The 24,220-nt window shown below is 39.6% G+C and overlaps 1 protein-coding gene across 5 annotated transcripts in view; it reads left to right on the top strand.

Moving 5' to 3' along the window:
- Positions 1-468: 468 nt before the first annotated feature.
- Positions 469-24,220, top strand: part of PLCE1 (phospholipase C epsilon 1) — a 288,806-nt gene continuing 265,054 nt past the window's right edge. For all 5 annotated transcript variants that reach the window (XM_075072693.1, XM_032793107.2, XM_032793106.2 and 2 more), the window contains exon 1: positions 469-1,766. In XM_075072693.1, the coding sequence (XP_074928794.1) occupies positions 576-1,766 (1,191 nt within the window). In that variant the 5' untranslated portion in view covers positions 469-575. The remainder of the gene's footprint in view (positions 1,767-24,220) is intronic.

Below are 24,220 nucleotides of genomic sequence, written 5' to 3'. Positions count from 1 at the left end.
TTGTTGTGTAGATGTTCCCTAAGGCAGATACTTCCTGAAACTATTTTCAACTTATTTTTTTTCAGTTCATTAGATCTCAAGTTGACTGTGTCCTCTTAACATTCTATGAACAGCTTTTACATACTATTTCTTGTTGTTGTTATGACTGTGCATTTCATTCCATGGAATTTAACACATTGTCTTTTTCTTGCAGGAAACTAATTAACATTGGATTTTATATGGTGAGATACATCTTTGTGATGGATTATATGTTCAAATATGCTCTTTTTCTACAAACTGTAGCAACAAACAGTACCCTGCATATGACAGAAATGCTGACAGTGGAAAGAAAATTGTCAACTGGCAATATCGCATTTAAAAACTGGTTTAAGAAAATCTGTAGTTCACATCAGTAATCCACAGCTGGTAAAGCTTTGTAGTTCGTAATGCATATGCTTTTAAAAGTAATAAAGGATTCAGTGTGTTTTTACACAGTGTGTCTGCACTGATAATTTAGCACTGGATTTTCATACACTGAAATCGTGGTATGATTATCAGTGAGGAAAAACAGAATATTATCTAAAAACTGTGTCAAAATGACCTCTGAGGAAATGGCAGCTTCTGTACTTGTGTCTGTGGCACAGGGTAAAGTGATACCTGCTCAGTCAGCTGGAGATGAAAATAGTGAAAATGCTTTGGACACCAATGTTATAAAAAGACATATTGCTAATCAAGGAAGGCGGACTACGCATACTTTCTCGTACTTACACAGACTTAAAGAAGAACATCTTCAGGGCTCGCTGCCCAAAATTTTCTCTCTGGCAAATGGAGAAGAAATGACAGATAACAGGAGTAATGAAAACTTCTGGGAGAAAAACACAAGCATGGAGTTTCTTAACATGAATTGCAACATTATAAAGAAAAAATACAAGAGTAGTGTTCCGCATAACCAGTTACATAAATCATGTGATTCTTTAGCAGAAGAACACACATGGTTGGAAACTGGAATTTCTGCTTCACAGGAAAGGACCATGTTTGCTGAAATTCAGTTGAAAATGGATGGACCTTCAGTAGAGATGAAGTCATTAAGAAACCAGTCAGTGGTAAATAAAAGTGGCACCGATGATGTTGATAATGTAACAGTGTTTCACTTTCGCTATGCTAGTGAAAGAAATATATCAAAAGCTTTGTGCACACTACACAACAGCTTTATTTTGGGTGATTGTTTACAGCATGTAAATGTTGGTAATGATCACACCAGCGATTCAACAGCCTGCACTTGTAAATTAATGGAATTGACAAATAATTGTGACAATAAAAATGGACAACAGTTGTGTGATAACTGTGACACTTTAAGGGACAAGTATTTATGTGTAGAAAGAGCAGCACGAAAGGTTAGAGTGGCATGCTCAAGTCACAGCTTCTGTGGTGGTAATTTTACTGGAAAAATCCCCTCAAAGCCCTTTCTGAGTCATTTTGAAGATTGCAGTGATAACTGTGAAGAAGGGATGGAGGAGTTTTATAGAAACAAAAAGGAACGTTCCACTTTACTAATCAGACGTTTTTGTAAAAATGATAAGGAGGTTAAAAAATCAGTTTATACTGGAACCAGGGCAATTGTTAAGACTTTACCTTCGGGGCATATTGGAGATGTTGCTTGGGATTATGTGGAGCAGAGGAGAAACAAGAGTGACTTAAAGCATTGTAGGATTATCGCAAAACATGTAACTATACAAGCCTTAAGTCAGAAATTAAATTCTGATCTTGTGAAATCGATATGGTGTGAGGTAAGCTTTTAATGTTTTTTCATGTAAACATGTACTGAACTGATGTTTTGATTTAACAAAATTATTACATAGCTTATTGGTTAAGCTCTAGAAGAGGGTGTCAAACTAATGATTTAACTAACACAAACCTTATAGATAAGACATAATACAGCCACAACCACTATGCAAAAACAAGCTTTTATTATGAATAACATTTAAGATGCATTTTATGATTGCGTATAGCATAGCAATATGTTGATTAAGTCTTCCATTTTCTATGTTGAACACTCCTTTTTGGAAGGGTTTGTCTCATCCTTAAACTCATTTTGTCTAAAAACTGGCACAAGAGTTTCTAATCAGGGGTGGAATAAAAATAAATGATCCATTTTTATGGACTTTCTAAAAATGAAAGAGACATTCTTAATGTTTCAAAATTATTTACTTTTTTTTTTTTTTTTTTTTTACAATTTTCACACTAATACTATAATGTTCCATGATATGGATTGATATAGAACGATTGTAGTGAAACAATACAGGTTGCAGTAATAAGTATTTAAAAAAAATCTAGATATTTCATCTGAATTTTCATGTTTGAACATTACTTCTGCATATATAAATAACTATATCTTTATAATATATATTATGACAGTTGCATACTGTGTATTGATATATATGGTGTCTTAACTTACATTCTATTGACTAAATATCATTCTAAGCCTTCATCCACAATTATTACAAACTCATAAAAAGTTGTAGAAATGATATGGCACTTCTAAAATAAATAATATTAATTGTGAAGTACTTTTACATCATGCTGTTCAGAGTTCTGCAGTTCCATCAGTATAGAACTGGAAGCAGAAACTACACTTGGCAATGGAATTTATAAAAAGCTTTTTTTCACAATATTGCTAACAAAATGCCATTTTAGAACGGAAGATTAAAGTGCTTTTCTTTGGCATCAGGTTCAGCCAGCATCTAATGTCACTGTTGTTGGGTATTTGACTTCACTTTGCCAACCATATGCTGCTATGACATTTAAAATAATTTAAGTCAGTTGTAATAAGTTTATATAAAATGAACTCTGATTATATTAATCATAGCATTACTCTTCAGTCGTTTTGACATCTGTTATTTTCATGCCACTAATGTGTAAGTGATGTAGTATTTTGTGATTGGACAGTCATCTCAAGGGTATGAATACTGATATCAAATCCATTCTCCATTTTTGACATGGTTCTTGATTTTACAGTTTGATTAGTGAGCTGTCATTTTAACATTCACTTTGGATACCTGTGATTCGGGCAGAATCTTAGTAAACAATATGTCCGAGGAACAGCAAGTGTATCTAGATCTTGGAATGCAGCAACCAGTCACATAAGGAGTAGTGGTGGAATCATTGCTACTCCAAAGGATATTGTTGCTATTGTCAGATCACTATGTCAAGACTGAGAAAAGGCCATGTGACTGCCTGTTTAAAGAAAGTGTTTTAATTTCATCTTTTTAAAAAAACACAAAAACAAAACCTCTATCCATATCCAGAAAAAGTGGAAGAAGTTTTCAAAGGAGTCTATAAGGTGCCACAGGATTCTCTGCTGCTTTAACTGGCATTTGTGACTTTGAAAATCTTCTCCAGTGTGTGTGAGTAATTGTCCTGCAGTAGTCCATATTGTATTTAAATATTATTTATTCTCATTCATTATTCAGTCGCATTTTCCTGGTATAATTTACACTTCCTATATACTTTCATTTTACTTTTTTCTAAATTATTTAAAGTGTTGAAGAAAAAATAAATTTGAAATACATTTATAGGGACTTCTAATTTTGTTTCACATATCATATGGGAGAGGGTGAGCACTTTCTTTTGGTCCCTAATTTAAGTACTTAAGCATGTGAGTACTCCATAGGATTTAAGTGCTTTGCTGAATTGGGGGTGTAGAGCAAGCTGTTCCAGCTCACTACTGTGTAGAGAAATTTTCCTCAATTTCCTGGAGAAGGTTTTTAAAGGAAAGTCAAAAATAAAACCTAGAGGTTTTTACCTTGTTTGTCTCTGCCTGACTTTTTGTTGGATCTCCGAAGTTACTGATTTGTTTTCAGTTGAGTTACGCAATATTCCTGTGTTATGCTTGTATCATCTTCTTTAATGAATTCTCCTATTCCTATGTTCATGAAGACTCTAAAAAGAAAATAAGATAAAGAAATCAAGAAAATGTGTAAGTAGAACTTCTTACATAAGCTTCTACTTCTTTTTATGCTTGGCTCAAGTTATGAGAGAGATGAAGAAAATGGTATTTCTCAAAGCCTGATTATTTATCCAGTACCTGAATGCTTTGGTCACTGAAATTGGAACAATTAAAACAAAACAGCTTCTCATATCTCAGAGCTCTCTTGCTAATGTTTCTGATTGTTTTAGAAAAATATATTTGTTTTGGGTTTATTTATTTATTTTTTGAAAGGATAAATTTGAGATTAAAAATAAGTCAAAATTAATTTCTAATATTAGTGAATACAGCTCCACTGACTTGGAGTAAAATATGCCTGCACAAGGTCTGAATTTGACCAAAAGTCCAATCTAACTAGGATAGAATACAACAAATCTAGAGTAGTGGGTATGGAACCATGGGAGCACAGTTTCTGTGACATAGTATTCTTCAGACCTTGGAACCTTGCAGAAGCTTCTCTACTGGAGTTATATGGTGTTGCTCCTCCCACAGTACTTAGTTTTGGCCCAACTGCTAACTTAGACATAGTCTCCTGTGCCTGATGGCACATGAAGTGAACCATTTTTCCCACTGCTGCCTGTCTGGATCAAGATGTTTGACTCCCTCTTAAATTGTATTCATGATGGTAGAATCCTTTTCAATCATCATATAATAGATCATTCTTTGTCCTTCACGCCGCCTTTTCCCTCCAGGTGGAATCCAATCTAAGACATACCTTGTGCTTCTGTCATAGGGTATCCTAATTACCTGACTAGATCGCCAGAACTGTGTCTGTATAATCTGAGTCCACAGTCTGCTGACCCATGCAGCACAATACTTCCACATTGGTTACATAATCTCCCTGATAAATTCCCAAGATTCTTTTCAGTGCTGGTGGAATTCATTGAGCTTTCTCCTATGTACATTTACTATCTGCCATGTTTCTGAGACATACAGAAGCCCTGGGAGAACAATCTCATTTTACTGTATGTATGTATCTTCTTCCAGATGTTTGACAAATGAGAAAATGATCCTTTGGCTTCACTGATTCTTGCCTTTGCTATTTTAGTGAGTTGGCCATGAACAGATATTGTACATCCAAAGTAGAGGAAGTCATCAACTCTTCCATATTCTTCTTCATCAATCACATATGTGCTTGTATTGACAGCATTCTCTCCTGCCCACATAGTTTTGGTCTTCTGTGTACTGACACACAATCCCAGTGTAGTAGTTTCTGCTTTTATGCTCATAAAGAGTCTTTTTTTTTCATTTTGTCCAAGTTGGTATCTAGTATGACAATATCGTCTGCAAAACCTAAGTCTGACAGCTTATTTCTTGCCCAGTCAATACCATTGTCGTTGGGAGCAGCTGTCACTCTACTCATCACAGTCTGTGATGTGCAGAGGAGAAGTGTGGATAATTATGCAATAGCAATTTTTAAGCATTCCATGTCTACGCTTTCTGTCCAAATGCAACCTGCAGACTAGTCATACAAGGCTTTCATCAAATTCACATCTTTGCTGGAATTCCAGAGTGCCTCAGGATCTTCCAGTAGGCTTCTGTAGACACTATATTAAACACTTCCATAAAAATCAAGGAAGTTAAAAACCACCTTCTGCTGTATTCTAGGCTTTTCTCAAGTCTTGTTGTGGTGAAAATCTGGTCTGGATATGACCTACTGGATTGAGATCCAGTCTGATCTTCCCTGATCAACAGCAGTTTTCACCATATTCAAAGTGATAATGCAAAATGTTTCACCAGGTACAGATAATGTTATCTCTCCAGTTATCACAAATAAGCTGGCTCCCCCCCCCCACCCCCGCTTGGGAATTTTGCAGATACACCTTTTGTCTTATCTTTAGGACAGGTCTAGGATTCCTAAACCATTCTATACAATCTGCAGGTACAGTTAATCATCACTTCCTCTCCATCTTTTAATGTTTTGGAATCTATCTTATCATAGTCTGGTGTTTTACCTCTCTCTTCAGTTAGTTTATGACTTTAGTTACTTCCTCAAAGGCAATTACTTTTAGTGATATAAGTTGTCTGCTATTTCTTCACATTTCTCTGTGTTAGTGTTCTGGCTGATTAAGGGCAGCTGGAAATGTTCCGTCAAATGGTCTCTCTACCTTTCCTTACCTAAAATTATACCATCTCAAGTCTTCACAAGGCCACAACGGTTTGAGAATTAAGTCAGTTTTACAGATACTAGTAAAACCTTTTTAGAATCCCCTCTCTCGTATGCCACCTCAGCTTCTCTTACTTTATTTTCCATATATTCTCTCATCTCTTTTTGTTGATCTTTTAACATTCTTGTCTTTTGTCCGCATATTTTTGTTGCGAAATAGCTCTTTTACTGCCATTTCCTTCTTTAATACTGGTCTTCATCAAGCCTCCGTATATTTGGTTGGAACCATTATTTTTTCTTAGATCTTTTGCATCCACACTTGTTTCTTTGAGAAACTGACATTGTTTGGTTACATCATCCATCAGTGTTTTTAACTTTTCAAATCAATTTCCAAGTTGCTGTTTTAAATGTGCCTTCGCTTCTGGATATACTAACTTTCTAATATCATAGATGCCATTTGCCTTGCATGGCCTTACCTTATTTAGTTTTATTGTTATTATCCTAATAACAAGATGGTGGTCACTTCCAACATCAGCACTCCTATACGCTTTAGTGTCCAACAGTAATGTTCTCCAGCTTCTTCTAATGGTAACACACTCAAGCTGTTTCTGGGAGAAGCCATCATTAGATTTCCATATCAATTTGCTTTTCCTTGCGTGGAAATAATGTATCCACAATGCAAAGATTGCACGGACCATAGAATTTAACTAAATGTTCTCCACTGTCAATCTGCCTTGGCATGCCATGTCTGCCCATAATGTGTTCATATTCAGTATTATCATCACCAGCCTGTGTTATCCTCATCGGGATGTTTAAAAGCAATGTCATCTTTATTGATCTGACTAAGGACATGGGGCAGTTTTTCATGGAAACAGTTTTTGACCTGTTCATCATTGTCACTTGTTGGTATATAACACTGAACTGCTGTGACTTTTGCATGGTTCATCACAAAGCAAGCAGTTAGTATTCTTCAGTTTACAGGTTTCCATTCCTTCAGTGTTTGAGATTCCTTGCTGAATAATATATCTAAGGCTTCCCAGTGTTTTTTGTCATCTTGTCTTCCAGAATATAAAACATTCATGCCTTTCGATGATGATTTGCCTTGTCCAGTCTGCCTCGTCTAATTCAGTCCAAGTATACTCAGGCAAATATTTTCATTTCTCTGTAACTTGAGTCCTACCTGTGCTCCAAAGTGATGTAATATTCCAATATCCAATTCTTGTGTTTAATCTTAGCTGTGAAGATACCTTGTTTCACTTTCACTATGATGATGGTTCTCCATCATCATAGTGTTGTCTGGTTGGCCAGTACTATCTTGTCTTATGTCCAGCAGACTGTGGTTCTCCATAGTTGATTTGTATTAGCAAGTTTGTGACAGACTCATCTTGTCTCTGGACTGATTCTATAATAACAGAAAGTATTTTTATGTGGTCAGGTTGTTAGCCTGACTCTCAACCCCCTACCAGAAAGACTGATGGACTGCCTTTAGTCTGGCTTCTACCCTTTGACCCATCTGGCTTTGGTAACCCTACTGGGAGTTTTGCTTGAAGCAGCATTTAACATCTTCTGGAAACTTCATACTGTGCAGCTACAGAAGGACTCTGCTATTGGCAGCAGAATTCCTGCCTTTGCTTGGTACTCAAAGCCCCCCCTTTCAAGGGGAATATTGAAGGAAAATTCCACAGCAATGATCTCATGGAGTTCCTCTACCTCTCCTGCAGGTGTCTTTTTATAGGAGGCTACAATTGGCCCCCAATTTGGTATTTTATTGTGAAGAGATTTTAAAAAGTGCTATAATTCTGAGAAATCTCATTTTCCCACACCTTAAAACAGTATTTTATTTCACAAACCAATATATGCCTTAAAAGAAAAATGTGTTTTGTTCTGAAGATTGTATTTATTTGACTTCATAAAAATATCTAAGATTCCTTGTACTTAAGGATAGAGTGATTTTTACCTATTTAGAAATCAGAGATCAGTCTTCTCTACTAAAACTTCTCACCTGCTCGATGTTAGTACTTTTCCATTTAAAAATATGTAAAATTACCTCACTGTACCATACAGTGTTGCTCTGTGGTAAGGTTCGCTAATGTGATGTCCCCAGTCATAAATAGTGAAAGTATGCAGATGTCTGTACTTGTGTATGACTTGGTAGATGGGCCACATTCCAATGAGGGAATGAGTCTGAACCACATATTTACATAAATCTAGTGAGTGGATGTCAAGTTATGTATCTTTTCATTTAACAGACATTAACTGAGATCAGATCACATTGTCACTTGCTCAATTAAGGAATGGATGTATTATAAGTTTCTTGTAGGCATTTCTACCTTCAGTTATTAGAGTCCATCTCCTTTTACATCCTTTCCCTGACCTTTCCACCACTGCCACAATCAGTGCATATAGGGCAAAATATTGAACATTTTGGTTGTGCAGATTTAATTTAAGGTCACACATCTACAAATTCAAGAAAAGTATCAGCAATACATACAATTGTCATACAAAAGTAATTTAAAAACAAACAAAATAAGAAAATAAAATGTTCAGTAAAATTGCCAGAATAATTATCGCAAAGTGAGTAGCTTTTTTGCCCTAGGACTGAAGACCAGACACAACAGTGACCTAAATCTGCAAATTTCACTGTTCCCCAGCCTGTCACCTTCCACATGATGGTTTCTGGTATTTCCTTTACTTATCCTATTCTGTAATTGACCTATTGCACATAGTATTCATGAAGCATTCCTAGTATCTTTTTTATAAAAATGTAGTAAAAAGTTGTTCTATAATATTGCTCGTTTCTTTATTATGGTATCCTTAATAGATGTTTTCATATACCTGCAAATGAACTGTGTACTAGCCAAGTGTTTTAATACATTTACTGAGTTTAAAAAAAATTAAAATCAATTTTAGAGGGAAATGATAGCCAATAAATTAATGTGATTTTTTTTTCCATACTTTTTCCCCCTTGGTTCACTCTGAGTATGCATGTTTTGTTGGAACAATTGAGTGAACATTAGTACAGTCTTTTGAATAAGAAAATCAGAGCACTTATCCACACCAGTGAGATTTCCTTGTCATGGTAGAATAGCTGTACCACTCAGCATAGTGCTGTCTGTGGTCTGTAGAACATATGGGTACCATTGATAAGTATCTCTTTGCATGTTTGTTTCAGTGTTGGTTTGGAAAAGGCACTGTATTGTCTTGCTAAAAATGTTCCTGTTTGCTTGGACTACTGTAGTGTTAATAAGGGATGTAAGAAGGTGAGTTGAGGTTTCAGATGTATAGATAATATGGAAATTATTAGTGTCCTTGTATAGCGTATGGCTGCTCTTTGTGTATATTCCATATACAGGTCTGCTTGTCCAACAGATACCTACATATAAATAGGGGATATCAATGTTCAGTCACCACGTATGTTTAGTTCTCCCTTTTTATTTAGTGTATAATCTCTGTAGTGATGAGTAAAATGGAAAGAGGCTCCATTCAGTTATAGTCTACCTATCACAGCATCTTGGATATGAAATATGAAGTCCTGTTGTTCTAGACCAGTAGTTTTCAGACTGCAGGTCGCGGCTCAGTACTGGGTCACGGAATGGGTGACTGGGCCATTAAAAGTCCCATTGGTGGTGCTGCCTGGCTAAGGCAGGCTAGTTCCTACCTGTTCTGACACTGCACTGCACCTCAGAAGCAGCCAGCAGCAGGTCTGGGGCCCGGCCAATGGAGCTGGGGACGGTCAGTGCCTGCGGGCAACAGCCGCACAAAGCCGCTTGGGCACCTCAGCCTAGGAGCCAGATCTGCTGCTGATTGCTTCCGGGTCGCAGCATGGTCCACAGAGTCAGGACAGGCAGGAAGCCTGCCTTATCACTCCCATTGCACCGCTGACCGGGAGCCGCCTGAGGTAAGCCCATGCCCCCAATCCCCTGCCTCAGCCCGGAGCTTCCTCTTGCAACCCAAACTCCTCCGCCCCAGCCCCACCCCAGAGGTTGCATCCCCAGCCCAGTGCCTTGAACCCTCCCGCACCCCTGCCCCAGCCCAGAGTCCCCTGCCACACGCTGAACCCCTCATTCCCATCCCCACCCCACAGCTCTCACCCCTGCACTCCAACCATCTGCCCCAACCTGAGTCCCTCCCACACCCCAAACCCTTCATCTCCAGCTCCATTGGGTCACAGGCATCAACAATTTTCTTCAACTGGGTTGCTGGAAAAAAAGGTTTGAAAATCACTGTTCTAGACAACACATTTCATAACTTTTGGATGATGAAATAATGTCAATGAATTTTGTAAAACAAATCGTTCTCTTCCCACACACATTTTCTATGATGTTTGAGCCTACAAAACGCTGAGCCTACAAGATGCTTTGCATCCTAGCCACAAGGCAGAAAAGTACACACAGCATTTACTGATTTTTTTAAGTGCACAAGTATTCCAGTTGACTTCCAAGTTAAGCATGGACTTGCATGATTTGCTGGTTTGGGGACAGAATGCTCATCTCTTTTGGAGGAGCAATTCTTTAAACAACTAGGCACAATGAGTTCCTGAACACATAACCTAAAAGGTCCAAAGAGGAAAAGCTAGTGAAAACAGAACGCAAAAATGGCCATTGTAATACCAGCTTGTACGTAAAGGTCTTGCACCTAACTCTGAAGACAGCAAGAGAGGGACATTGATTCAATATTGCCAGCTCCAAGTGTTCAAAAATCCTGAATCAGGCCCCAGAAATCTTTAAATTGGTTTAAAGATAATGGGGCTTAAAAATAACCTCTTTTTTTAAAAATTTTTACTTTTACTTATTAAAAAAACCTTTGAGTTACACTCTGTTCAAGTCTTTAAGCTTTTTTTTCACAACCATGAGGGCCAAAAATTTTAAACTGAAGGCTGACATTCTCACATGTCATATGACTCCAGGACATGGGGCTTTAAGAAATACATCAAATATTTGTGAGCATTGGCAACATTGCCTGCGCTTATGCTTGGGAAAGGAGTTCTAAAGTTTTCTTGAATCAAGAAAACACTATCCCTGGCTTGATTCAAGAATAACACTGTGATGGTGCTTAATTCCCATCACCTGTAAGGCAAGGGGGATGAGCTATGCTCTGCACCTAGGAATGTTTAACTGATTGTCTCCTGGCCAGAGGAGGAGGAGCTAGGTGGTATAAGGAGCAGAGGGAGCTCCCTCGAAAGTGGAAGATCCACATAGCTTCTCTTTCCTGGAAGAGTTCCCTTCCAGGGTAGAGGTTTGAAGGAAAGGCCAGTAGTTGTGATTGGTTTCTGAGTTTCAGGTGTTAACCTCTGAACCCCCTTAAACCACCTTCTTAAAAGACAAGGTCTGGCTGCGTCCTCACCCAGCTTTTTTGCCCAAAGTGGTGTCGCAATTTCACATCAGACAGGATATCTTTCTACCAGTCTTCTGCCCAAAACTGCACAAGTCAGAAGAGGAACAGCGTCCGCATTCTCTGGATGTAAGATGGGTCCTAGTCGTTTATATTGACAGGACAAGAACCTTTCACAAATTGATGCAGTTTTTTGTTGTGATAACGGATAGAATGAAGGGCATTCTGCTGTCAGCCTAGAGGATCTCCTCCTGGATCATGGACTGTATCTGAGCCTGCTACGAGCAAGTAGGGATCCCTCCCCTGGCCATTGTAAAGACTCATTCCACCCTCAGCAGCCTTTCTGGTTCATATTCCTATGCAGGACATTTGCAGGCCCATGACTTGGTCATTGGTGCATATGTTTGCATTGAACTACACCATCACCCATAGGCCAGAGATGATGACAGCTTTGTCAGAGCTGTGTTGCAAGCCGCATGTCCATGAACTTTGAGCCCACTTCCAGAGATGCTGCTTGTGAGACACCTAATATGGAATTGACATAAGCAAGCACTTGAAGAAGAAAAAAGTTACCTGCTTTTCATAACTGTTCTTTGAGATATACTGCTCACGTCCATTCCATTACCCACTCTCCGTCTCTGCCCTCGGAGCTGGCGGCAAGAAGGAACTGAGAGGATGCGAGGCCGGCAGCAGCTCATACACTGGTGCATAAGTGTGGCACTCCAGAGTGCACCGGAGCCGGGCCTACAGATCCCATTGTGGGGGTGGGAAATCTGGCAGCAGTGCACGCAGCACATGCACACCTAACATAGTTTGGACATGAGCAACAGTTATGAAAGGTAGGTAACCGTTCTATTTACGTCACTGTATAATAAAAATGTAATGAAGTTGTCTGTGGAATGATATGCAGTTAAACTGTACTCTAATACAGAAGTTCCTAAACAGTTTTCTCTGAGGACCACCCGTACAGCTGCAATAGTCGCTGTGGCCCACTATTAACATGTGTCCACTATTAACATGTGTGAGAGGGGTCCCATGGGGGCATACGCAGCTCCTTGTCTCAGCAGGAAGCAGGGCCCATGAGAGGGTAAAGTGGCCGGGCAGGTGCCACAGACAGCCCTTGCTGATACCCTCTGCCTTGAGCTGGTCACCCGGCAGCTTTTACCCAGCAACCTAGCGTGCCTCTCAGGCATCTCCTGCTGGGGAGCGAGGGAAGGGCTTAGGGCCTGCCAGTGCATTCACTGCCGATCCCCAATCCCTGGAGGTACTCCAGGGGGCTGAACAGCCATGGATTGTGGGGTGCAGCGTCTCACAACAGGAATGGCCGCTAACTCTCCAGCCTCCCTGGGAGTTGTTGCTTTTCTGAGGTGGCCCCTTCTTCTGGCCTGGTGCCTCTGCTTCACCCTCTGCCACCTGCCAGGGATGCTGGACTCCTTCAGCCCTGAACAGGGGCCATTGCCAGCCGCCACTCCGCCAATGTGTACCGTTTGGGAGGGGGGAACCCCCCCAAATCCGCTGATGGCGGACCATCCCAGATTGTGTTGCAGCCCATCTTTGGGCCACGACCCACAGTTTGGGAACCCCTGCGCTGAGTAACCACCATATCTTTGTTCAGAATGCAGAGCTAGAATAAATAGGATGTATGCTCAGGGGAAGGGGTGCAGGGTTGAGGAAGAGCTACATACTGTAGTAACTTGCACTGAGCCCCTGTGCTGCAACTAAGTGAGGCTATGGCGCAGATGGTGATATGGATTGCTGCAGTCTCCCTATATAAGCTGTGGGAGAGTGGATCGCTGTTGTGACTGGGGAGTCCCCACGTACTGCCATTCTGATGATCCGCAATTTTACCCTTTTGACTTCATATTGCACAGAGCGCTGGAATTTCCCTGAATGGCCTTTTTTTTTTTTTTTTCTTTCTTTTACCCTCCAGTTGCCCCACACATGCATTTCCACTGTTTTAGGTCTTTTCTGATTGCAGGTGAAGCTAAAGAATTTGGCCCTAAACCACTAACATTTATGCTAAAACCTGTTTAGCATGAACCCTGTTATAATATATTGTTTACAGTTATTCTACTATTTACATTATTTCAAAGTGTGAAAATACAGAAAAAAAAAACAACCTAACCCGCAACCATATATAAATGGTTGCGGGTTAGGGTTTTGTTTTTTTTTCTTTTGGTATTTTCACACTTTGAAATAACAATTTCCTTCCTACAGTCTGGAGAAGGGGTTTTCATGACAATGTGGTATAAATCTGCAAGTGCTGTTTCCCCCCTCTCTCGGGAAATTAATTTTCTTCCCTTCGTCTCCTCTGACCCTTTTATTACCATATACAAATATCTCATACCTGGGAAGGGGTATTTCTAAATTTTAAAAGCAAGTCTGATATTTAGACGTTTAAAAATATTGAAGACTAAGAAAATTTTCCTTTATATTGTCTGAAACTCAGGGTTTTGTTAATCAATTTTTAAAATTGAATCTGAGATCTTCAAGCACGTCTTAAAATATAGGTTCATGAGCAAACATAATTAACTGGTGGTGGGGGGAGGAGAAGGGGAAGGAAGTAAAGCTCCAGCAGCAGCAGCAACAGTGAAGCCGAAGTGACACAGAATGAGGTTTCCGCATTGGCAAATGCTGTAAAAATTAAATTGAACTGGTTTAAATGAAACCCTATACTTTTATTTGCTTTGGTTAGGGTTATTCCATTTTTATGGCTTTGCTTTAGATATAGAAACTGTATACTGTTAGCATAAAATAATCAATTCTACCACTATCATATTTGAGAAGTGTATCGATAAATTTATTTGCACTTATATGTGGTAGTAGCTTAATGGCCTTCTGCTTCAAAAAGATTTTGGGACAAATTTTTAACAAAAAGTTTTAGCTCTGAGCACATTCATGTATTTAGAGCCAATAGTGTGGGAGTCTTGGCAGGAGTAATAAAATATGCCTTCAATTTTTCCAGCTTTTCTGTCCTTCCTTCTAGTGGTGGTTGTCTTAACTATAAAGAAGTACAGAGCTCTGTTTTAGAGAATGTCACCTCTCAATATATTAAAAAGTTCATCTTAGGTCTTCGTAAATCAGGTTTCTGTGAATTGTATGTCAAACTTTTTAAAATTTAAAAACTTCACCTGCCTGTCAAAAGGACAGGATCTGATAAGTTATCTACTCTGTTTAATATTGGTGGATAAAATCTGCTCACGAGTCAAGAAAATATTGGATATTGAAAACTGGAATCACATATGTGAGTTTAGCAAGATCATAATATTTTGAATTTATGTAACACACTTAATTCCAAGGCATCTCAGAAGGCTGAAGAAATTATACACCTACAAGCCTACTGAAATATTTGGGGTAGATAGCAGTCAGTGGGCACAAAGCATACTGTTAGGAAATTTAAGGCAAGGACATGTAGGAAAACCCCTATTCTTAAAAAGTGCCATGCTATCATCAGTGTCATTACAGAAAAGAATGGAGGACACCTTGAAAACTGTCTTTCCTAACATTCCATGGTGCTCCATTTCTTTACTTGTGAAAGAGTGTGTTTATCGTACTAGAAAATGAACATGTGGCTCCAGAGAGTCTAGTTAATGCAAATATAGACCATTCTCTTCAGTCTGTTTCACATTCATCCATGCACATCCATTCTCTTCAACAAGATGGTACTCGGCATCAAGATATCAGGGTCACAGGCATAGCAGGCTCTCAGTGAGCACCCTCCAAATGGTTGTGCTTGTTGATTGGGCAAGGGAACCAACAGTCTGCTACTTGAGCCTTGCAGCAGTCATACGGTAGCTGCTCAGTGCATACTATGTCTGTAGCTGTGCTTTCCCTGCTCTCACTTCCAGTCCTTGCTCCAAGCTCTACTGCTCTAGCTCTAGCACCACCCTGTACCTGCTCCATTCTGGTTTGACTCCTGGTTCTGACTCTGGCTAAATCCCCGACCATGACTTCAGTTTCCCCTTTGGCTTAGACTTGACTTTTGATTTTGGTTCTGACCCCCTGGCTACATCTGACTGATTCCTGCTTGTGCTTTGGCTTCTGACCTTTGGCTTAGCTCCTTGATCCTGAATCCGGCTTCAGCCTTGAACTAGTGCCTGATCCCTGGATCTTCACTTCCCATTACCTGAACTGTCACTTCAGCCACCAGGCAAGGTCCTGCTCCACCCACTAGGTAGGCCACCCATAACCCAACAACTTATACGAGCTCCAGGAGGACAGAACTGACATTGGAAAAACAAGTAATAACAGCATAGTCCAGCAGTTAGGAACAATCACGATTAATCACAGTGGTGGTGTGCAATACTGTATAAGAGATTAGGAAAGATGGAGTATTAACACAGAATAAAGCTGAACACATGAATGCAGCAGTCAGACACAATCATGATGACTCAGGATGGCATGGCAGCACAGAGCATTCATCAAGAATACCGGCAATAAGACAGGTCTGGAAATATAAAAATTCAGTCTCTGAGACTCATAGCTTATTGTTTTCTTAATCTGTATACGCCTAATAACTTCACCAGCAACTTGTCTGATTTTAGAAGTCATTCTCTATTCAAAACATTTACCATACAATTGTTACATTTTGCATAAAATATTGTGCAAGTAGTCAGTTTCATAATACACCTCTACCCCGGTATAACACAAATTCGGATATAACGCAGTAAAGTAGAGCTCCAGGGGGGCGAGGCTGTGCGCTTCGGCAGATCAAAGCAAGTTTGATGTAACGCGGTAAGATTTTTTTTTTTTGGCTCCCCAAGACAGTGTTATATCAGGGTAGAGGTGTATTTAAAAAGCACAACAGGACACAATTTTTAAAATTTAAGTTAAAAGTCAACATCTCTCATCTTTTTGATCCTCTCCTAATCCTGCAATTTTAGTAGTCACAGTCATTCTAGCATTAGTAGAAGGGTCTGGTTGGCTGGTACCCGATAACACCTATGTATGGATGATAGTCTCCTTGTCATTCAAATTCACACAAATATTGATAAATCCACTAGATTCTTTTCCTCTATGGCCAGGACCAGCGCCAGTATTTTTGGCGCCCTAAGTGCACGGCCATTTCGCCACCCCGCACGCTACTCCCACGGCTCCGCTGGACCTGCCGCAGGCATTCCTGCGGAGGGTCCGCTGGTCCTGTGGCTCTGGTGGAGCTGCCGCAGGCATGCCTGCGGGAGGTCCACCGGAGCCACAGGACCAGCGGACCGTCCATAGGAATGCTTGCGGCAGGTCCACTAGAGCTGCGGGGCCAGTGGACCCTCCTCAGGCATACCTGTGGCAGGTCAACCGGAGCCGCCTGCCTCCCCCCCGGCAAAATGCCGCCCCCCAATAATCCTGGCGCCCTAGACGATTGCCTAGGTCGCTTAAATGGAAGCGCTGGCCCTGTCTATGGCAGAGGGAATGCCTAATTGATTCAGAGTGATGACAGGATGTCCAACCCATAGCCATGTAGGTTATGATAGGTAATAACCACTTTAAGAAACTTTTCAGTATCTGTTAAAGATTTCCTTACTGTTTATGCTTAGTCTCCACGTTCACTTGCTCTGGATCTAATTGAGCAAACTGACTTTTTTCACAGCAGTAAGTTTTGAAGACCTTTTTTCAGCTTTATTTTTCAATGAGTGCGTTGATTGACAACTGAGGGGAAAAACCCAGTTTATTGGCCTCTATGCCAGGCCCTGGGGCTAGTTGTTCTTGACATCTTTCTTTCTGAAGCCTCTTTCATGCTTCCCCTCTTTGGTGTAAGAGAGAGGCAGGAGAACCTAGGCCTGCGTCCACTCTTCTGGGTTCCAGGCCAGTGATCCTGTATGAAGTGGTTGGCAGCAGTCTCTCCCAACCCCTTACAGTTTCCGTGGCATGCTTTCCTACCATGTCTCACCTGCAGACCATTCCTCAGAGTCATACTCTATGGTTGTCTTCTCCAGAAGATCTGGTTTGCCAGGCTGCTTCTCACCTGTCTGTTGCTTTAGATCTCTGCTTTTGGTGGTTCCTCAGCCTCTGTTGCAACTGCTCAACTCTGTTACGAACAGGCCTTCTGAGCTACTTCCGTATGACAGGAGCTCTCCCCCTAGCCTTCCTCCTGAAGCTGAGGTCGTGGTTTAGATGATTAATAACTCACTCTTTCAGATAGCAATCTCCCCAGCTCTCTCAAACATTCTTTATTCCCAAGATTGTTTCCTCTCTCCCAATTTTGACTAGGTCCTTGTATCTCAGGGCTGCCAAAATTTTAAAGGGTCCTGTCGTGATGGTGGGCTGACCCCTAGTCACCACTACCCTTAATGGGACAGATCACTCCAGATGATTAATTAGTAAAACATTGTTGCATTACCAGTTGTATGTAAGAGAATGTTCTTCAGTTGCATATATTCATTATTTCTTATTTTTATTTATTTGTATTACCAGAGCACCTGGAAGCCCTAGTCAAGGACTAGGACCACACTGTATGCACTGTACAACCACAGAACAAAAAGATGGTCCCTGCTGCAGAGAGCTTACAATCTGAGTTTATCAGTGAAATAATAATGGTGTCTCACTCCAGCACCTATATTTAACAGCTCTAGGTGATTTTGGAAATATTAAAAAATTAAACCCCAAAGTACAAGGATAAAAATCCAAAAATATACAAAGACCTTCCCCCACAATCCAATCGAGGCTAAAATATTATTAGCCCAAATAAGGGTCATAATGTGAACCCCCTACAGCACAGTTCTCAACTTCTTGCCATTAATAAAAGCTTGAGAAAATAGATGAGCTTTGCAGCATATCCTAAACATATCGGTTCTATTGGATCTATTGGGATCCTGTAGTAGAAAAATGTATCACCAGCCTTTTCTATTTTAAATCAAAAGATTTAGTTTGAGTGCCTCTGTTGGTTACAGTTGTTAGTGTCACAAAACAAAATATAGGCAATTATAATTTTGATCTATTGCACATATGTAGTGTGTTCATTACTCTGTGTAACAACATTAAAAATACATGTGCTATGTAAGCAATTACTGTTGGGAGTTGAAACCATAACTTTGAATTTCCTGGCTTTTATAGGTATACAGTTTCAATTTTAACATTTCAGTAAAAGTTTCTGCATATCACTATTTCTTTTTTTTTTAAAGGAACAAACAAACCACTTGCACATTTACATAAACACATTCAGTATATTTGCTTCAATGTACACTTGAATATGGGTACAACTCCACGTTCACTTGAAACTCATATTACATTAAAATAAACCCAGTTGTGTATTTCAGTAATCATGGATCCAGAAATGAAGTATTTCCATATGCAGACATTCCATTTAGTAGGATCAGGCCCTAAATGTATGAATCTCTCCAGCACAGTATGTTTTTTTTTCTTAAGTGAAAAGTGATGTACTGTGAATATGCAATATGAGACTTTCAAATCCAGTTTTTAAAAACACAATATGTGAAGTCAGTATTTCTCATTGAGGCCTTGCTACATGCCAAGTTTGAACTGAGTACAAAACTGCTTTTGTTATGCGGTGGGAAGGGGATATTCCAACAACCTAACTTTTATTTTTAAAAGGTGAAGCTATTTTACTTGTTTAGTTTGGATAACAAAAATTACCAGAAGAAAATCTTTTTTAAAATTCACTTTTAAACATGACTGTACTACCATAGGGCAACAATGGTACTGTAAAACAGCAAATATTTACTCTTTCATAACTGCCTTTTAAAGAAGCACTAGGAAAAAAAATCAAGTCCTGCTGGTAGGTAGATGGCATTCTGCAGCAATCTATCACAATAATTAACATTTAATGTATTTACTGTAAGGGTATCTTACAGTTTCATTCATATAAAAATATTGCATGTGTAAAAGGACACACAATTTCCATATTTATTTCAAATTAAAAACAGTTACTTTGGTGGTAGGGCTGAAAACTATGATCAGTTTCCCTCTGTATCAATGCAGGACTCAACCAGCAGGAGGCACCACACAGGTGTCTCTGGGAATTACCTCATCCAGCCTCCGGCACGCCCTCTGCAGGTCAGTGTCCCACTGCTGCTTTGCTCCTGTGTCCCCCTCGGACCCGGTGCCCCGTTATCTGGGGTGCTGCCCCTTGGCAGTAACCTCTTTGTCTCCGGGTCTCCCCTCCCTGGGGAGCCCCCACCCACTATTTCCATCTCACCTTAGTATAAGGTTACTGTCAGTCATTGTCTAGCCCCAGCGCCCTGGGGCAGACTGCAGTATCAGCCTACCCATCACCCACAAGGTTGGGTTTGGACCTGCTGCCTTTGTCTACCCTGGGCTGCCCTCTGCAACCCCCAGTACCCGTTGGCTTCTGCTAGGCTGCAGCCTGGGGCTTTCCAGGCTGGAGCTCCCCAGCTCCTCTGCCTTTCCCCAGCCCCGCTTCGCTATACTCTCTCTAACACAGGGAGTATGTGCTGCATTTCTATTGTATAACTATTTAACACTTGAGTGCAAATAGTGTTACCCCAGTATTTAACTCAAAATAATTTAGAAAGAAAAACTAAGTTTAATATTGCACAAGATTAATACCTAAATGTAGCAATATGTGACTTTTCTTGGTTAACTGTCCAGAATTATATCCTGGTTTATCAGCAGATTGGAGACAGAATTTAACAATATGATGGCTTCCCTTGAGCAATAAAGTAAATTAAGCTTTCATGTTTAGCAGGCCATTCTGGAGCCTTTCAGATTTACTTCAGTTCGTCCAGTGTATTTTTGATTCTGGTTTGGAAAGATTGTGAATCCAGCCATTGCAGGTGATTGCTTCATTTTTGAATTTTGAAAACATTTATTTCTCTCAGCACTTTTGCTGTAACCAGCTGTTTCCTGTTTTTTCTCTCTGAGGCCCAGCTGCAGTGGAGATAAAAGGGATGATGGTATGTTGCAGAATGAATATAGCTCACCTTTATAAAAGGATGGAAAGATGAAAGAACAAAAAAGATGGACTTATTACAAGTTAGCTTATGGAGAAATTCAGGAGACAATGCTGTCATTGTTGCACCTGTGAGGTCTTAGTACTGCTGTTCTCTTGGCTTTCACCCAGTGTTAGATGACAAGGCTGCTTCTACTAAAATAGGATCTCTTCCCATGAGGTGAAATTCAACACTCATCACAAAACCTCAAGCAGTGCATCTTTGTGTAGAGAATTCCACAGAGTCTGGGGGAACTGAATCCTCCAACCTCCAGAGATGTTTCAGAGCTACATCACAACACCTTGGTGTGCCCAAGATGAGGGTTTTTGGGTTGTCTGATTTGCATAAGGTCTTCAATGGGAGTACTCACAATGCATGAAGTTAAGCACGTGCATGAGTTTTTGCAGGATTGGGGACTAAATTTGTATCCATTACCCTTCTTGGTCTGCCACTCAGTGGTCCCCTTCACAGTGGCCTATTCAGGACGAGGGTGGAGCCCCCTTTGCAGTGCACAAGAAGCACTGTGATTTCCATTTGCTAGATATTCTGTCTCCATCACAAGAGTGAATGGGTGTGGAAACCTTGCATATACCCTATTTTGTATATGAAATTCCTCAATAAAGGCTAAAGTCTTCACTGATCATTCCTTAGAACTGTTGACTCCCTAAAAGAATTTCAAGAGAGGAAAATGTATACATAGACACAAAGCCTAAGAGATTATTGTGCATTATTCTGTCATAAAGGCAGGCTGTGTATTGAGTGCTGCACAATGCACAAAAATAAAGACTCTTCCTACCATAAGTTGCTTTATAGCATAAAAGTTAGATGCAGAGAAAACAAGACACTGGGAAGTCTAGAATATCAATTTACTATAAACATGTTAGCAAACTTCTTTGGATTTTGTAGATTTTGTTTTTGTTTTTTGGACCACCCGACCTATATTTGAAGTTTGCAAACTCCAATTAGTTTTCAAACTTTTTATCCTTCACTTAACCAATTTTTTCTTAAGATGCTTCACTAATTAATATTTTTTAAAAGTCCTTTACTAGCTTAAAGGAAGCCTCCATTTCCTGTTAAGTAGACTTTTAGTAGTCCTTTTCCCCCTTCAACCTCAAATGTGAGGCTACGACAAATGAGTCCTACCAATATGTATGATGTATTATATTTTTATTAGAATTTGCTCTCTTCCTTTCCATTCCTTTTAAGCAGACCTAATATGAACTTGATAAGTGAGTCCAGTAGTGTTAGTAGAATGTGTTTAGGGTTACGGGAGGCAATGTGGCCTACCGGATAGAGCACTGGACAGGGAGTCAGGAGACCTGAATTCTGCTCATGGCTCTGCCAGTGGTCTGCTGGGTGACCTTGGCAAGTCACGTCAACAGCCTGTGCCTCAGTTTCCCCATCTATAAATGGAGATCATGATACTGAACACCTTTGTAATGCTTTTTCAGATCTAATGATGAAAAGTGCTATAAAAGAGTGAGATATTACTATTAGCATTGAACAGTTGAAAGGTACGCTATTCTCAGTAACACAGTTTTAGACTGTGAAACTATTGTTTTCCAGGAACAAGCAGGTGTTTTGACTGAGGTTGAATATCCTTTTCATCATATTGAATAGCTACTGTATGTTACATTTTGTAGTGCTGTTTGGTTTTAGCTGTATACATTAGATGAAGACGCCCGTGTGCTTACGTCTACAATGATTTTATGTTTTCTTCCAGGTCATTGATAAAAATGTTAAATAGCATAGGGCCAAGACCTGATCCCTGTGGGACCCCACTAGAAACACATCTGCTGAATGATGGTTGTCCATTTACAATTATATTTTAAAACTATCATCTAGCTGTCTTCTAATCCATTTAATTTGCCATGTTAATTTTATATTCTAGTTTTTAATCAAAATGTTGTATGATACCATGCCAAATGCCTTACAGAAGTCTAAGTATGTTACATCAATGCTATAATCTTTATCAACCAAACTTGTAATCTCATTAAAAAGTTATTAGTTTGAGATCTATTTCCTGTAAACACATGTTGATTGGAATTAATTATATTTCCCTCCTTTATTTCTTTATTAATCAAGTCCTGTATCAGCCACTCCATTATCTTGCCCAAGATTGATGTCAGACTGACATCTATAATCACCTGGGTCATCCCACTTATCCTTTTTTCAATATTGATACAACATTAATTTTCTTCCAGTCTTCAGGAACTTCATCAGTGTTCCAAGACTTATTAAAAATGAACATTAATGAGCCAGCAAGCTCCTCAATCTGCTCTTTTAAAACTCGTGTATACATGTTATCTGGACTTGCCGATTTTAAAACGTTTAACTTTAGTAGCTGCTGTTTTTAATATTTTCTTGAGATACCAGTGGAAGTGTTATATGATTAAATCATTTGTATCCTCCCCTCCCCCTGCAATATAGAACAAAAATTTAGGTAACACTTCTGCCTTTTCTGCATCATTATTGATAATTCTACCATTTCCATCCAGTAAGGACTAATACTGTTAGGGTTCTTTTTGTTCCCAACATATTTAAAAATCTCATTGTCCTTAACTCTTCTGCCCATACATTTCTCCTTTGTCCCTTATATTTTTTTCTACAATTCCTAGCTTCTGATTTATATTCATTATTATCAATTTTCCCTTTCTTCCATTGGTGTTTATAGATAATATAAACTTCACTTCTTCTATATACCAGGTCTTTTAAAAAACAAACAAACAAACAAAAACACTACAACCACCTTCCTTGATGGTGGGTTTTTGGGCATATAGTAAAGCGTGCTTACACAATTGTCATTCATGTTTTTTCTGATGAAATTCTTCTTCCCACCTGATATGGCTCATAATTGCTTTCAGCTTTGTGAAATTGGCCCTTTTAAAGCACCAAGTATAGATATCACTGGTACGACTTGATTTGCTTTGCATATTATAAATGTGATGGAGTCATGATCACTTATACCTAAGCAACTATAATTTTTTTAGTCCTATGATCAGTTCCTCTTTTATCTGTCAACATAAGGTCTAATATAGAATTCCCTCAGGTTTGATGCAACACTTTTCAGTTAAAAAATTATCTATAATATTTTGAAATGTCAAGGATCTTTTAGGACAGGGAGCATGAAACCTCCAGCACGTCACTCAAACGGAAGTCCCCCATAATCTCACAACTTTCCCCCCTGCACATTATAGATAGGTGCATGCAGAGCTGGTCATCCTGTTCCCTAATATGATTTTGGTGGTCTGTAGCAGATACTAACTGATATCCCATCTTATGCTTTATGTGGTGGGATGTTGATCCATAAGCATTTAAGATGATTTTCTTCTAAAGTTATCAGTGACTAAGAAACAGATGCCATTTTTGACACTGTGCCACTCCCTACCCCTTCCTAAATTGACATGGTTGAGACAGCGAGATGTCTAGGCAGCTTTTCTAATTTGTGAAGGCTGTATGTGCGATAGACTCCAGTTGACTGTTTCCCAGTCCTATCTTAGAGCATCTCTGATGCTATGCGCATGGCGTTTTTGAGCTGAGTATCAATGACATTAGTGTGACTGCTATGGGGCCACACTGGCACACAGTATTCAGCCATGGAATCCCCAAGGCAATTGTTGTGGTTCGTAAGGTCTGTGGACTGGAGCCCCATGATGTTCCGGCCAGTTTTCTGATAAGTATGATATGAGACCTGACCTTGTTTTGTCTCTTAGTAATATAGGTTTTAAAGTTTTTGTTCGTTTAAGATTTTTTTAAATTGTTTGGCTTACCGTAGAGGGTCCCATGCTTATTTTTCTGAGCTACCCATTTGAAGATTCCATGTCCAATGAGCCCCCTCCTGTCGAGGGTAGAGGTGCCCTATATGCATGGGTGTAGGGGTGAGGGGAGGGTAGAAGGATGCCAAGTACCCATGAAGGC

This window comes from Chelonoidis abingdonii, chromosome 15 (assembly GCF_003597395.2).
Source record: "Chelonoidis abingdonii isolate Lonesome George chromosome 15, CheloAbing_2.0, whole genome shotgun sequence".
In the NCBI taxonomy this organism is placed as follows: Eukaryota; Metazoa; Chordata; order Testudines; family Testudinidae; genus Chelonoidis; species Chelonoidis abingdonii.
Note: the sequence above shows the minus strand (reverse complement) of the source record. Positions and strands in the feature narration are given on the sequence as shown.